The sequence below is a fragment of the Salarias fasciatus genome, chromosome 7, assembly GCF_902148845.1.
Source record: "Salarias fasciatus chromosome 7, fSalaFa1.1, whole genome shotgun sequence".
In the NCBI taxonomy this organism is placed as follows: domain Eukaryota; kingdom Metazoa; phylum Chordata; class Actinopteri; order Blenniiformes; family Blenniidae; genus Salarias; species Salarias fasciatus.
In genome coordinates, this window is record NC_043751.1 from 21,558,744 (window position 1) to 21,575,162 (window position 16,419).

The 16,419-nt window shown below is 39.4% G+C and overlaps 2 protein-coding genes across 2 annotated transcripts; both read right to left on the reverse strand.

Annotated features, from left to right (window-relative positions):
* Positions 1 to 6,243: 6,243 nt before the first annotated feature.
* arpp19b (cAMP-regulated phosphoprotein 19b) lies at positions 6,244 to 11,607 on the reverse strand. Its single transcript, XM_030096809.1, has 3 exons — positions 11,466 to 11,607; positions 10,903 to 11,025; positions 6,244 to 6,631 (listed from the first exon to the last, which is right to left on the reverse strand). The coding sequence occupies exons 1-3, from the start codon at positions 11,508 to 11,510 to the stop codon at positions 6,461 to 6,463; spliced, it is 339 nt and encodes a 112-aa protein (XP_029952669.1). The 5' UTR covers positions 11,511 to 11,607; the 3' UTR covers positions 6,244 to 6,460.
* Positions 11,608 to 13,786: 2,179 nt separating this feature from the next.
* Positions 13,787 to 16,000, reverse strand: rsl24d1 (ribosomal L24 domain containing 1). Its single transcript, XM_030096806.1, has 6 exons — positions 15,855 to 16,000; positions 14,629 to 14,742; positions 14,466 to 14,538; positions 14,307 to 14,370; positions 14,134 to 14,219; positions 13,787 to 13,985 (listed from the first exon to the last, which is right to left on the reverse strand). The coding sequence occupies exons 1-6, from the start codon at positions 15,933 to 15,935 to the stop codon at positions 13,909 to 13,911; spliced, it is 495 nt and encodes a 164-aa protein (XP_029952666.1). The 5' UTR covers positions 15,936 to 16,000; the 3' UTR covers positions 13,787 to 13,908.
* Positions 16,001 to 16,419: the final 419 nt, after the last annotated feature.

Sequence of the window (16,419 nt, forward strand, 5' to 3'; positions counted from 1 at the left end):
GGGTTTCCTCATCATTCATCCCACCAGCATCTTTGTCCACCTGCCACAGTAAAAACAAAAACTGAAATTATAATAGAAAACACCACTGAACAAGCCCTAAAATACTATATTAATATAATATGCAATCAGGAAGCAGTCTTGGCTGTTTCATCAATAGAATAACGGCTGTTAAAACTAACAAAGCAGAACCTTCTTGCAGTCAGCATCAAGCAATACATTTTTCAATTCAGGAAGACCTTAAAATTCACTGTGGTTCATTTCAAGTCCCAATTTCTCATTTACTGTGTCACAATTGATTCATTTTAACTTAATTTTTTAAAGAAAAAAAAACAAGCAAAGAGTTTCCCTTTTTTTGTTTCACTATGAATTCAGACAAAACATTAGTGAATGTATTTTATTTTATTTGGATGTTTCAGACTTCCAAATACATCTAAAGTTTCTCAAGCAGGTTTCAGTCACCTTGCTCTTGTAAGTTAATATTGCCCGTGACTGATGATTCTGTCAACATAGAATCATTTGAAACAGTGACTGATATATCTTTTTTTGTAATGAGCATAAGGCTGTGGCTATACAGCTGTATGTATGTAACTGCAAAAACACCAGAGTGCAAGGTTGTCAGGATGGCAAGCACGGAAACAGCAGTAATTGAATATTACATAAGTACATAAAGCTACTGTCGTATAATGCATTTACATTCTAACCACTATGTTGTGATCACTCATATATCCATTGTATTAATCAAACGCTAACTCATTATGTATGATTCACTTATATACAATTTATACTTATTTAATGAACATGTATGAATTCAACTGTTGACTATATTATTATTCTTCTTGCATGCATCCTATAATTGTCTCATGATTTTAAGGCCTCCAGTATAGCAGATTGTAACTGAAAAGCTCTCTGTGCATCCTGAAGCAGTTCGAGGCCGGTCAAGGTCAAAGCAAGGAGTAGTACATAGTTTCGACTCTCCTTTAGCTGACTCCCTATTTTTCTCCTGAGAAAAAACCTGATTATCTCCTCGAAAGTACGTGTGACCTTTATGAAACAATGGCTGCCTGTTCGTTTACGAGAAAAAACAACCCTGTGACAGTCAGAGTGTTATCAAAATGTAACTATTAATAATGCAAATCTAACAGTATAACTTCCCAAGCAAAGGAGAGCTCAATGCCATTTTCTGCTGGAGACTGATGCTGTCAGAGCTCACGGACATGGTCCAGGACTCCTGTTTTTTTTTTTATTGCTTGCATTTAGGTTATCTCCCTGTCTGATCAACTTTCTACTGAATTAAAGATCCTGTGCAAGAGACTTCAACGTTTCGAGCATTTTTAATTACTCTTTTCTTCAGTTTTTTGCTCAAGTCTCAACACTACCTGGTGAATTTGGTGAGGTTGTTGCCGTTCTTTGGAAGGCTGCAGCTTGTCCTGCTCTAAAACACAGACAGCAGCAAGAGAACACACAGGTCCGTGTATTAGGAGGCAAAATATGGCTACTGTAATGTGCAGATTCTGGACAGATAGTTGTGATTTGCGTGCATCATATAAGTTATTCAGGAATGGGCACAAACAGCACAAAATAACTCATTAACAGCACAAACTCACCTCTGTCTGTGGTCCGGGGCAGCGGAGCGTCGCTGTCTGGCGAAAGCCTGGGATTTCCAATTCGTCGTAAGATTGTTTTCTCCAGATAACGAGGAAAATAACTCCAAATCTCGAGAAAACCACTGAAATTAACTCGTCATCACGGTAAAACGGAGGAAAACAAGAAAAAGTTAAATCATGTCCTTTTACGGCTTCCGTAGGTACGTAGTTACCCGGATGTTACCTGCGAATTTCTGACACTGAATTTTGGACACTGAATTTGAGACGCACGTCAACAAGATTCAACCGGTCTTGCGGTATAAGGCAAGGATGTCCAGCCAGTGCTTACCTCTTCTTAATTGTTGCTCAACTTTTATCGTATCACATTAGATCTCGAGCTGTAGAGGGCATCTCTATCCTTGGTAAAGAACTTATTATAACACAACTTGCAGATGATACCACATTATTCCTAAAAAATGAAAAACAAATCCCTTTAGCCCTTAATGTTATTCAAGAATTCTCAAAAGCCTCCGGTTTATGCCTAAATATTAAAAAATGTGAGCTTATGGCAATCAAAGAATACAATAAATCTGAAATTTGCACTATTCCACTTAAAGGTGCTGTAGGCAGGATTCCGCATCTCCGCCATCTTGCTTAGGTTTCACTAAGCAAGTTGGCGATATGACCCATCTAAGATGGCGATTTGAAACCCAGCACAGCCAATCCAGTCCTGTTTTCTCTGACATCACGCCCTTACGCAAGTTAAGCCCCTCCCACAAGAACGTGCGACAAACGCCCCTCGACCAATCACGGTTAGAGCCTCATGGGCTCTTCTGATTGGTCAAAGATACCTGGAGCTGTCGAGATTCCTTTTCAGCTCAGAACAGAGACAGATGGAAACGCTGCGCCCTCGCGGTAGTGCAATTATGCTACACTCCTAAGGGATTATCAATGGATACTCTAACATTTAACTTTCTGGACTTTCAGACTTTGAATAACACATTCAAGATCAACTGGATAAAACAGTTTTTTATAAATCCCACTTCTATATGGAATATTTTTCCCTTCCATTTATTATCCAAAGTTGGTGGCATTAACTTTTTTCTCAGTTCTAATTTTGATATTGATAAAATTCCTGTGAAAATGTCTGCTTTTCATCGCCAGGCTTTTCTCTCATGGTCTCTCATCTACAAGCACATCTTCTCTCCTAACAATTATTTAATTTGGAATAACAAAGACATACTACTTAAGCATAAGTCTCTCTTTTTGGAATACTGGTTTCAGAACAACATAAGATGGGTCGATCAATTATTTAATGAAGAAGGACTATTGCTCACATATCAAGAATTTCTTAGAAAATATAACATTCCTGTATCTCCAGGAGACTATGCCAAAGTATTTGGAGCCATCCCTTCTGGTGTGTGTATGTTACTTAAGTATCAGCAAAGGATTATGCCTGAAAATCTAATTATTATTTCACCGACGGCCACACCTACTGGGAAGGTCTGCCTTTCTAATAGCCTAGCAAATAACATTCGAGCCATTAGAACTTTAGTCTAAAAAGATAAAATAACATCACCCGGTGTGATTTCATATTGGAATGCTTTTGTTGATGGTATACCATGGAGAAGGGTCTGGCTTCTACCCAACAAGTATCTAATTACTAATAAAGTGAAAGAAGTATCCTTCAAGCTTATTCATAGATTCTATCCAACAAAATATTATATCCAACACAGATTTAAAAAAGACATTTCTACTGATTGTAGCTTTTGTAATGCAGCTCCTGAAACTGTTGTACATTTATTTTGGAACTGTTCAACTGTTGCATCCCTTTGGCAAAAACTGTGTGACTACATACATGATCATATGGATATTCATTTCAACCTACATTGGAAGAATGTATTGTTTGGTCTCTTTGAAACTACCTCACAAAACACTAATTCAATCTACTTAATTAATCTGCTGATATTAATGTCAAAATATTACATTCATTCTTGCAAATTCTCTGGGAAAAAACCCTGCTTCACTGGTTTTTATAACTACTTCAAGCAATACATTCTCTCAATCAAATTTTCAGAGAAGCAAAAGGCAATTAAGACTATTGACACTTGCACTGCTTTGAACGTTTTTATTTGACCTGTGACTCCCCCTAGTGACTTATGTGGCATATTTAACCTCTTTTCTCTTCTTTCCTGTCCTCTTTGTTTCCTCCTTTATCTCTTTACGTATATGTATACATTGTTTAATGCTTGCTTTATGTATACATTGTTGCTTTCAATAAATAAAAAAAAAACACTGAATTTGAGACGTCGAACTTTTTTACACCGAATTTTTCGAGACGTCGAATTTTTTTGCACTGATTTTTTTTAAGACATTGAATTTTATTTCAATGAATTTTTTTTAGCCATTGAATTTTTTTGCAATGAATTTTTTTTACACAGTTAAAATAATTCAGTGCTGGAAATTCAAATGCTTTCAAAATTCAAAGTCAGATTTCGATGCAAAAATAATTCAGGTCTAAAAATTCAAATTCAAAATCAGATGGCACAGATTTACTTCCATATTAGTCCCTACTTCCTACGGCCTACTTCCTAATCGATACGTCTTCCTTTTCTCAACGGGGTCACGGCAGAGGAAGGCCCTTTACCGTGGTCTGCTGCTCCACTTGTCTTTCCTGCTTGGTCCAGAATGAGGTTTCATTGTCAAGATTTCTGCTGTATTTTTTTTATTATTCAATTTAAACAAAATTTTATTTTCACTTCTGGGGGACCTAGAAAATACATGCTGTATTACAGATTAATGACTTGCACAAGCTTGTTCAAACATGGAACAATATAATAAAAATGGCTGAAGAGTTAAACTTGACCAATAAATAAATAATCCTGCTATCTTCAATTATCATGCTATAGTGTATCACAAATGCACAAATAGGATTTCTTATAAAAGAAATTACTTGAAAATTCATTATTTAGTTGTGATATAATTATGTATTGTGCAGAATATTTTAATCTCCACACACCTGATTCATTAAGGCAACCAAAAGTGTTGTGCTATTTTAAGTGGTAATATTGTAGAAAAAAACATGTGACATGCTTTATTTTTGATAAAGATTGAGCCTCATTCAGAGTATTCAGAGTACTGTGTTTCCTTGGGAGGGGTCCTTCACACCTGGAGTTGGATCCATTTGACTGTTGGGGTAGCTGTGCATGGGTCCTCCGGTCCTGGGGGGCTCTCCACCTCGTCGTGGGGGTTCCCTGGGTCCGGCGGGGTTGGGGATCGGGCGATGGAACCCCAGCAGTCATGACCTTTGACTTCTCGTGGGCAGCCCAACTGGTGGTGTTTCCCATCATGCTCAGTGCCATGCCTTATATGCTTTATAAAGATTGATTGATACTCTGCTTGCTGATATTTGGAGGTGGAGTGAGTCTGAAATGCAGTTTGACAAAATGACTCAGACTGTATTCATAGCTCATATTTTGTTTTTAAGATATATTTAAGCAGCGCTGTATGTATTAAAAGATGGAACCAAGTATGGGCCGATCATCAGTGTATATAGTATTAATCATTTAAACAATTTACAAGTCCTTGTTAGTTGCGAAATTACTTATGCAGTCCTCCAAAATCTGTCCTAACAGCAAGAAGATAAAACCTGAGGAGTTTGCATGTTCTCTCTGTGCAGACGTAGCAACGTTCCAAGTACTCGTTTCCTCCCAGTCTACAACCATGCAGGGGAAATGTGTCTGTCTTCACCTGTAATCACAGCCGGGATCGACTCCAGCACTCTCAAGCCTTGACTTGGACGCACAGTATAAAGAGCGGTTAGTTGTGATAAACGGATAAACCTGAATATAATGGAGGCAACTCTACCGTCCGATTTATATAACTTCCACCAAAAGCAGGGACTCCAAAGTAGCATTACTCCCAATATGAAGAAAGTGAAAATTCAATGACACAATTAAATGTAAGATATTATGCAAAACTATTTTATTTACATAACAAATGGCACAGTGTGACTGCACAGTAAATGCACAGGCACACTCCAGACGTGTCAAAGGAATTTCTTTCAATAAAACCCTAAGTTATTCCAGTCAGACAGTGAAAGACATTTCAGGCAAGATTCACATCTATGATTCTCACTGAGGGAGCAAATATTGCTCAAGAGGAACAGCGGTTCATTACTTTTAAGGCCATTTTAAAGGTCAGGATGAAATGAGGGCCAGCAGCAGGTCATTGCAAACCAATGTTACGAATATGAGATAAATGCAACCGGCTACAAAGCGCGTGTGGTCTTGAATTTTCAGTATTTGGAGAGGTCAGAATCAAACCATATCACACAAAAAGAGACAAGTGGTTAAAGATTAGAAAAGGAGGAAGATCACTTCACTGTTTAAACAGACATGCCTCCTTCACATATGGATTGATGCAGACTGCTACTATGTTCTCTGTCTAGTAGTTCTTCATCAAGTAACACAGAAGAACGACGTTCAGATCCATCCAAGCTGGAATTCTGCAGCTGTTAGACAATCTATATGGAGGCATATATCCTGAAAAGTGAAAATGTTCTGTTAAAAAAAAAAAAAGAAAAAGAAAAAGATTACATTATAATTCACTCATATTTTCAGGCGTGACATGTTCAGAAATCCTTATGGGTTTAGTCTCAAAGATCTTGAGAAACATTTTCAGCTCCTATTTCACTGGATTTATCGCGACGACACTTCAGTGCCGAAAGGTTTCCAATTGTTGTTAAGTATTTGGCTTGGTACATACTTTGTTCATGGAGAAAACATACAAAAGGAAAACAGTGGGACAAAACGTAAACAGCAGGTAGGTAATAAAGTGGGCGTCGGAATGGTAGCAAAACGGTAAGCGTAAAACCATCAGCCAGCCAGTTTGCTAGCCACGATGGAAGTCTTTCTCTGAGGCAGGTCCTGAGGTGTTGGGATGTGCCCCCCTGTGATCTCCGTTTTCTCCGTAGGGGCTGATGGCAACTGTTTATTCTTCATCTTGGCTTTGGCCATGTTGTAGTCACCGGAGTCAAAATACTTTTGCTGCATGAAGAAAGTGGCACAAAGTGAGAGGACAGTGAGGTTTGAGTCGCGGAACAATGTATAGGGAGATTCTCAATCATCCAGCCGATGATGAATCTAATTTTAATCACTTGGCTTGCTGGAAGTTCCGGTGAAACGTTTCAGAAGACAAATCTAAACATTCAAGCAAACCAGTTTGTTCTCAACAAATGCACAAGATAGTTAAACAAATACAGCAAAGAAAAAGCAGTAATTTAAACACAGTTTACAAAATGGAAGGAAAAAGAAAATACAGAATATATATTACATGAAATGACTGGATTTCATGAATCCGAGTTACACTGTGGTAAAAAACCTTTTTATAAACTAACAAGTGTGACCTAAGAACGTGATGTATATTGTTTAAATTGGAAAAAAAATTTACATAACGACATGACCTGTATTACCTTGTGAATACTATAAACTTTGACTTGGCTTCAAAACACTATATAAACACAAGTCTTTGAATTTTTATCGGGATTAGAAAAGCATCTATCCATGTATTCATTCACTATATGAGAGTATAGACAAGTATTTTCGTATGTGACATACCGCAAAGGAAAATAAAATACAACATAAATCATCCTCTGGGATGCCACAATCAAAGAAAACATCAATGCTACTCCTGATGAATATCACACTGGACTAAACAGAGGAAGAGGAGTTTTTTTTCTAGCCTAGAAACAGTTTCGAAAGTTTGTTCAAACACGATGTGAAAAGTTCAGGTTCAGGGAGGATGATGACAAAGCTGTAGTTAATCATGGACAAAGCCTCCCACCACCTACATCAGAGTGTAAGAGCCCTGGAAAGCTCCATCAGTGCCAGGCTCCTTCACCCACGCTGTCCCAAAGAGAGGTACCGCAGGTCTGCTTGATTTTTGTTAAAGTAACTGATTGTATTCTCATTTTTTGCATAGCTTCATGCAGCTTGGATGACCTATTGTGCAAGTCCAGCAAGGACACAATATAGGGTGAAAAGCAACCAATGGAGCCTGCTAATCATCTGGATGTGGGATTTCCATCATGGCAAAGGGAGAGAAATGGCAAACTGTCCATGGATCCTCATGACCAGTTATACAGTTGGGCTGTAGGTGCGTGCGCAGGCCTTAAGAAGTTGTGTCGGCGAGATGTTTCCAGCCTCATAATCTTCCCACAGAGAGAAGACGAGTGACTGCACCCGACAGTACTTCTTTTGGTGTCGCTTTAGCTTCCTTTCTGACACCACCCGATCTTGAATGTCCACCAAGCATGCCTCCTGGTGGAGGAGGGTCACTAGGTGGTCAGACGGGACTTGGCCTCTCTTAGCTCGAATATTCAGGAGATGGTGCCATCCTTCAACGTCGTTATTTGTTCTAAAGCTCTGCATAAACACACTCCACGCCGATGGTGCCCAGATGTCATTGTTAATCCAAGTGTCATTTACATAGGTCGTAAGATCCACAAGGGCGGGATTACTTCCAGCTTTTTCCTCAAGTTTGGCAAATTCGGCCGGGATGTGTTCCTGTGGCAGGAAGGGGAGGGCCATCAGTTGGCAACAAAACTTGTGAACAGAATCACTCAGCATATATTGCTGCTGCAGGCCAAGCTCCTCCACCTTGCACCATATGGACTGGGTCCAGTGGAAAGCGCAGCCCATCAGTTTTACTGTGGGAAACACAACAGCCATGGCTCTCCACAGCGACATCTCAAAGTCCAGGACCATCTCTTGGACTGCAGGTTGTTCTGGTAGGCTGTAGAGCACAGCACGCAACACAGCACGATAGTCTTTTTTGCGTTTGCCCGACATAAGGCAGAACGCCAACGGCACTTGCTTTGTATCACCACCATCCCACTTTACAAAAGCATGAATGCTCCATAGTTGGGTGAACGGCGCTTTCACCACGTTGAAAGTCCAGTCCATGTACCATCTCTTGGCTGTAGCAAGAAGCGCCAGCATAGCATCAGTGGCAAGGATTAGGTGTCTCCTTCCTGCCACTGTGAGGTCCTCCTTCAAGAAGCTATCTGGAACATGCCCGTCGTCAACGCTGCAAGTCAGGTCCTGGGGTTCCGGAAGGCGGGGTTCCGGAAGGCGGGGTTCTGGAAGGCGGGGCTCCGGAAGGCGGGGCTCCGGAAGGCAGGGCTCCGGAAGGCGGGGCTCCGGAAGGCAGGGCTCCGGAAGGCACATTTTCTGTCTCTCCCTTTTTGCCATGCGTGCCAAGCATTCTGGTTTCGGCAGGGCAGGGCACGGACCAACACCCATTTCTTGCAATAGAACTTCCGCCACTAAAGCACTGGCTGGCTTGGATGGCTCTTGCATAGCCTTCTGCTTCACATCAGCTTTCACCTGTGCTGCAGTCTTGAGTCCAGGCAGAGCTTCATGCACATGTGGATGTCGGCCTGTCACGAAAGTGTCTCCACGTTGCACTACAGTGGCATTACACACCATTCTCTTGTTTCTGATGCAGCAACGCCAGTCAGTCACTGCACCCCGGGCACGCCTGGCGGTGTACTGATAGCCACAGTTGTCCACCAGTTTTCTCTTTCCCCTTTGACTGGAGTTTTCTATTATGAAGTACTCCACTTCTTCCTCCTCTTCAACTGGCGCAAAGCACGATTCGGCCTGTAATAGTAACACTATTATCACTCTGTTTAATCTATTCAAAAGCCTTATCTTGTACAGTGTTAATACACACTCATTACAAACACAGAAATTAGTCAAAAGTACAAACATTGTTTGGATCATAATTGATTGCAAACTTTGCCGTATAGAAATTATGAAGCATACTTTTTATCACTTTATATCAGTTATATCAACAAGTGGATTTCTCATAAAACAGGGTAATCTATTCCAAACCATAAAGTAAATGAAATATAAAGACCAGTTTCTCAATATTTGGTGTAAATCCTGTCTTCGCTTTACTGGCTAGGATGCTTCTAGATTCCTTAGGACAAAAACTCAATTCATACCATTTCAAGGCTTTAGAATTTTCAATAATCATACCATGAATTATGAGAATATGTAGGATTTCTAGATGACAACAAAGTGATAATAAATTTAATATGATTTAAGATGATACAAATTATCTAAGTTTAAGTGATTGAATAATGCTATTGGATTTTGTCAGTCGACTAATGAGTCAAGGCACTACATGTACAATTCAGTAAATGTAAAGAATTCACTATTGTAGCAATCATGACATGTTTTCTTTTTTTTACTTGAATTGATAATTATTTCACATGACATGTTGCCTTCATTAAAAAATCTTTAGAAAACCATTTGAAGCACAACTTTCAAAAGTCCTACATTTAGAGGTGTATCCATATTAATTATAAAACCATAGGCACATTACTTTTACAAAGTGAACTATAATTTATACTAGTTTGAACTTTTTAAAAAACAGTGCACATTCACACATCTGCGTGAATGTGTGTAGTTCAGGTCAGTATTTTTCTTTTTTAATAACTGAATTAGTGCATGTGGTAAATTAAATGCAGCCTTTCACCTTAGGCTAATGATAGTATAGATTTCCTTGTTATAAATGTAGGCCATAATGATCTTATGTAAAATTTGCAACATCCATTGACTTTCCCTAAAATGGGGTACCATTTTATAACTGCTGCTTTCCTATTATGCAAGCAGGCAAAGCCAAGGTCAAATCGCCCCAACCCCTCCCCCACCTAGGTGGATTAACAATGAAAAGGGAGGGTAACAACATACACTTATTCAATGATAATCAAGCCCGACCTGCATTGTGTTTGTGAGTCAGACCGAGTTTGCATTGGGCTGAGAAATCTACCACTCATACCTTTGCCTTCCACACTCAAAACACCTAAACTACTTCACAGCCATGCACCCCAGAACATCATGCACTGAACAAAATCTTTGGTAAGTGGTCTCTGATGATAACTGATATGATAATTCAAGACAGTAACATAGAAAGTTCGATTAGAGTGGATTGGGGCCAGATTGGGGCCAAGTTGACTTCGAATCTTAAGAGTGTATGTGTGTGGTTGTCTGTCTCTGTGTGCTCGTCCTGTTCTGGAGTGGTGATCTGGTGATCTTACTCTTGTCCATAACAAACTGGGATTGGCTCCAGTGCCCTGAAACCCTGAACAGCATAAAGCAGCATAGGAGGTGGGTGGGTGGATGGATGGATGGATGGATGGATGAATTACACCATTTCATGTCTTTGTTATGCGAACACATGGTCCCCACTGCCGTCCATGACAGAAGGAAATCTTTTTAAAAATGCTGGGAGTGAATGAGATACTTACCCCTTTCTGAAGCCTTTTCCTGAGCAAGTCTGATCCCCCAGGCTTGGCTCCCAGGTTGGGATACCTGGCCTTCAGTTTGGCCTCTTCTGCTTTTTCTGGACTGATCACTTTGTCCTCCGCTTCCTGTTGGAAGAGTACAGTGTGTTTGGAAGGAAGTTTTCCAATATAGTACATTCGCACAAACAAATAGTTTCCTTGAAAATGTACACGTTCATATTTTCCATAAACAGGAATATTTATTCTGGTATACGTAGTTTTGTGGATAATTTCTCCACCCATGAGGTAAACGGATGTTTGCATTAGCATCGATATTTCCCTTTAGCTTTGCGTTTCTAACGGACCTCAAGGATTAAATCAGCCTTAAATGTGTCCTCAGACACACAGCTTAACTTTACCAACAAAGGCTGATCTGATGCACGATAATTACTCAACGGATAAACCGGGATTAGCTGCATGCTAACTAGCAGGGTGCTACAGCCTGCTAACGTGCTAGCAGCGGAGGCTAACCACCGGCCCTGCTTCTCACTCCTGCACTTCCCTTCCTTCCCTCCGTCACCTCGTACCTGCTGCTCGTCCAGCGGCTGCGTGACTTCCACTTCCTCGGACATTGCTGTAAACTCTGGTCTCTGCTCGGAGATTTTGGATGGAAGTCGCAGTACCACCCGCCTCTTATGGAGGATGAAAGGCAGCGGCAAGCAGGCCGGGGAATCGATAGTGGAGAGTCTGATTGGAGCGGAGCTCAGACCAAAGTAATCAACACAGCGCCAGATGGCTCCAAAAACGAAGACACACAAAACTATCTTCAGTCTATGGAGGGCCGAAATAATACATAAATATTAAATGGTTCAATAAACAAATTAATGCGACAATAAATTATACAGAAGAGATGTATCTTTTTTTAATTGAAAAACCATTAAATGTGACTAAAAATGTATATTTCTTTAATAATTTTCAATTGTTTTAATGTAACTTTGTATTAATACTTCCACTAATGTGATTTCACATGTCATTTTCAGTTCAATTTATTTATTTGATTTTTAAAAATTCTTTTCTCATTAATTTGTCTGCCTGTATTTTTTTCTGTATTATTTTTCTTTCACATTTTCTTTTCTCCAAATTATGCATTTACATTTATTTTATATCGCGCTTTTCCAAGATACACAAAGATGCAGCACAGGGATGCTACAAAAAAGACATGTAAAAAAAAAAAAAAAACAGGACCAGAGTAGTCGACAAACAGAAACAAACAGGTAAAAAAAAAAAAAAAAAAAGCAGCTACAGAGAAGTTAAACATTACTGCTGGATGATCTGAAGTTTGTTGAGCAGTTTGGGGAGCAGACCGAGAGGCTATAGCTTTAGTCCAGTCTGGAAGTGATAAAAGGCATGAACGAGAGTTACTCTCGTGGAAAAGGAGAAAGAAGGTCATGAGGTTAAAAGAAGACTAAAGACTCTGTCTTTGTCTACATTTCTTCAATAGTTTCACAAAATACCCAAATAAAATGTATTGAAAATATATGTTTGTGTGCCCTTTGACCTCAGTTCAGGTGTTCCTACCAGCCGATGAGCAAGAGTGTCTAACAGTGGAGATGTGGGGGAGGAGAAGAGAGGGAGGTGGATTCATAAATGAGGAAGAGATGGAAAGTATTTAGATAACACTATGAACACGGAAGGAATTACAAGGGAGCGGAGGTACCCAGTGTTAGATGGGAGAAGAAACAACAGTTTGTGATAGAGAAAGCTGAAATTATAGCTAAGCTATTGTTGACAACCATAGCTCAGACAGTTGGAGTGATGAGGGTGTAAGCAGCGGCTGAGCTGTGTGAGATGCGAGTAATGCTTCACAGCTTTGTGAAACCTAACAATCATGTCAGAGTTTTTATTGGTCCATAGTTAAGGTAAGGGGGAGGAATTACTCTGTTTTATTGCGGCATTAATATATTTGAAATGTATTCAAGGACTCCCAAGCCATGGTTTATGGACTCCTGGGAGTCCAGGGACTCCAGCTTGAGAACTGCTGCTGTAAAGACAATGTTACTGTGAAACCTGTTTATTTTACTGTATTAAAATAGAAATAAAAAAAGATGTTTTTTGCCATTTGTGAAGTTTTGCACTTACGCATTATGCTCAAGCACATCCTTTGCATCTCCCTGGTTCTCAGCCTTTCTGTCCTCCGGACACCCCTTTTCTTGTTGAATATCTATTAGTGTTTTTACACACTTCATTTGAAATCATGCCCATTGCTCTGTTTCAAATATGACTCCTGTATGGAAATTAAGTAGCTCGGCTTTGAAATTGTTTTTAATCACAAAAGCCTCATTCTTGATTGATCACTGATCCACAACAAACAAATATGAAGGGACAATCACTTTTATAATTTAGTCAATTTTCCTCAACACTTTGACAATAACCATTCACCATCCATTTATAACACTTTTTCAGCCATTTAGACAACAATAATGGAGAAGTAGTTGTTTTTTAAGAGTTCCACCTTTAATACCATACAGAAAACTTGAGTGATGTGGGCCTGTTTTTCTGTCAGCATAAACACATTTTTTAGGTTTTTGTGCTGCTACACAAACAGTGCTTTGAGGACTGCAAGTCTTTATCTTCTGATACAGAACATTTTAGTATTAAGCCATTAATAAAAGAAACAAATGCCTCTTGGGTTTTATCTTTTTAAGATGCACATTTAGTTTTAATTTCGTCTGAGATAAATGCGATTATCATCTCATAAAATTGATACACTAAACAGATCCCAAATACTTAACATTAATACATTAAGTCAAGCAACTGCTGAGTGAACATACAGCTCAACCAGCACAACTTAAAATAAAAATAAGGAGTTTAGCAGTAAACCGCATGTGGTGAGTCGATGATTTCAATCCTGAAGCGAATCAAAACTCTTTATAAGCATCATCTGGTATTTGGAAACTTTAATTCCAAACAGCAGAACAATATAAATGAAGGGTGTCATGACACAAAAAGAATCACTGCTCCGGGTTAAGATTAAATATCTTCTTCCCCCATTTCCACATCTTCTTGTAACTTCTGAACCATTTTGTCCTCCAGCTGTTTGGCCTTTCCTGGAAAAACAAATAAGATTAAAGTTTACAAAGATCTGCCATATATAAAATGCTGAAATACAAACTATGTACTTGACCTCCATGAGAAACACTGACGATAAAGCACTGATGTTTGACCATGTGATGACGCCGCTGTTTTTTTCTTTACCTGCATGTGGCGCCTTGATGAGGTGAATATTTTTCTTGACTTCGTTGATGGCCTCCTCTTTCTCCAGCTCTTTGCCCTTCTTTAATCTACACAATGGAGAACAAAAACAGATTTAAGTCCTCTTATAAAAATAGGACGAGCGGATGACTAAAAAAACCAAACAAACTGCTTACCTGTTCATGATAAATCTCGCCTGTCGTTTCCGTTTGATTTCCTCCACCCGCTTCATTGCTTCCACTGTTGAGATTCACAGTCAAACATGAACAATTCAGTAAACAAATAAGATGAAATTTCTCCAAGAAATGCTTCGTAAAATAAAATGTGTACATTACCTGTCTTCTCCCACATCTCCCTGCTGTACTTCACAGGAATATTTCTGCGTTTCTCAAACTCCAAACAGTTATCCTGAAGGACAGAAAGTTGGTTAGATTTCCACCAAAAAACAAAACAATCAATGACTGATTCTGGGATGGTGCACGTCAACAAGCAGCTTACCACTGTCAGCTCTTTTCCTGAAGCCTTTCTGAATGCTTTGGTCCATCTGGTTTTTCTTGGGTTTCGCTTCTTCTTGAAGTTCTTGTGGCATTTTGATCGGCAGAATCTGAAGGACTGCATTCATCAAGAAAGGGAGGGGAAAAAAATTAGAGCTTTAAGTCAACACTCATCAAGATGCAACAGTGGGGGTAACCTCAAGGTGATCACAGCTAAATTAGTGTAGTTCTAATATTTCATTCTGCTGGGAGGAAATTCTAAATAGGTATATGTTTATCCACCAGAGGAAACAAACAGCACTTTGAATCATTTTAACTAATTCAAATTCGACATTACGTTCATAAACTTCTTGGAAAACTCAATACAACCTGAGCCAGTATTTGACAATGTTAACTGAAATACATGCAGTAACATCAATCTCAGGAGTGCTGCACACAAAAGCTGTCAGGGACTTTATCAATGTCTATATGGTGTACTAAGATTTGGACACTAAAAAAACTAATTCACCAATGTTCAATTGGCACAGATGAAGTTAAATACATTCCCTCAACATCAAGTCATCAACAATAAATATTAAATACTAGCATTTTTTTTCTTTACATATTTCCTTTTATTCTAGCTTTGTGTGAAACATTCACTAATGGTTCAAATCCCACAAATGGGAGTAAGTGTATTCTAACATATATTTAAGGAGCAAACACGCCATTAATGCCTTTCGTATAAACCGACTGAAAAAATGCACTTCTATGCAGCACTATAACAACACAAGCAGATCATAATAAAAGTTTTAATTTGAAGCAACATAAAAACGACACATGCAACGCTGCAGTGTAAGACAATGAATATGAAATCCACGATGCAAACTGCAATGGAAGTGATATTGTGTTCAGCTGCTATATCCAAATATCGCCACCAGAGGGCGCCGATACTCCACCAGAACACAATGAGGCCTGAAACCAGTTTCCACACTTCAACTACCTAATTAGATACTTTACTCTAACAAAGACTTTCAAGGGGGAATTATATACTTGACCTACGCAATAGGTAAGATTGCCCGCTCAGTTCATCATTCTATTTAGACCGTACCATCAACTGTTTAACAGTGAACACCCACGTGAGTGAATGAAGCACGCTGTTAGCATACGCGTTAGCCGGATTGCTAACGACAGGCAAGCACGAGAGTTTACAGGGTATTAGACAGTTTGTCAGACACAATGACTACACCATACCTTGCAGTCGTTCCGTACAAACATCACCCCATGTCCGGGGTAAACTGGTCCGGAGCAAAAATAACACTTTTCAATGCGCATTTTCACAGCGGAAACGCTGCGTGTCGCAGCGGACAAAAACAAGACCGAGCCGAGGCTTCTTCTGCTGCTTAGTATCCGCGAGCTGCAAGCAGCCTGCTGCCCCCTGCTGGATCTACTGGTAACGCCACCCAGCCACAAACGCTACATGAAGACATTCAACACTGGCCTTCCATTATTGAAATATAAAACGAAACAATAAAATACTTTACAGTGGAGATTTGCCACTGTGCAACAGAATCGTATACATTCTTTTCTAGATAGGCTTCAGCTATTTTTTTCAATTGCTGTAATTCAGAATTAGATAACCCTACTTAGCATCATATTTCCCCTATGCTATGTCTGAAATTGTATACAGAGCACAAAGTGTACAGTTTGAAATAGTTAGATCAGATGATAAAGTACAAGAACTGTGTAGGTCCTATTTATGCATTCAAACTGAAAATGCACACGCACACACTTTTCTCACACAATATTGAGGTCCATA

What these genes read in the sequence shown, in the direction of transcription:
- rsl24d1 (XM_030096806.1), bottom strand. Translation starts at nt 15,935, where the DNA reads ATGCGCATTGAAAAGTGTTATTTTTGCTCCGGACCAGTTTACCCCGGA. An exon ending in TTGTACGGAACGACTGCAAG is followed by an intron (nt 14,743 to 15,854) that starts GTATGGTGTAGT and finishes TGATGAATGCAG; the next exon opens with TCCTTCAGATTCTGCCGATC. An exon ending in CAGGAAAAGAGCTGACAGTG is followed by an intron (nt 14,539 to 14,628) that starts GTAAGCTGCTTG and finishes TCTGTCCTTCAG; the next exon opens with GATAACTGTTTGGAGTTTGA.
- arpp19b (XM_030096809.1), bottom strand. Translation starts at nt 11,510, where the DNA reads ATGTCCGAGGAAGTGGAAGTCACGCAGCCGCTGGACGAGCAGCAG. An exon ending in AGCCGCTGGACGAGCAGCAG is followed by an intron (nt 11,026 to 11,465) that starts GTACGAGGTGAC and finishes CTCTTCCAACAG; the next exon opens with GAAGCGGAGGACAAAGTGAT. An exon ending in GGAAAAGGCTTCAGAAAGGG is followed by an intron (nt 6,632 to 10,902) that starts GTAAGTATCTCA and finishes TTCTTCATGCAG; the next exon opens with CAAAAGTATTTTGACTCCGG.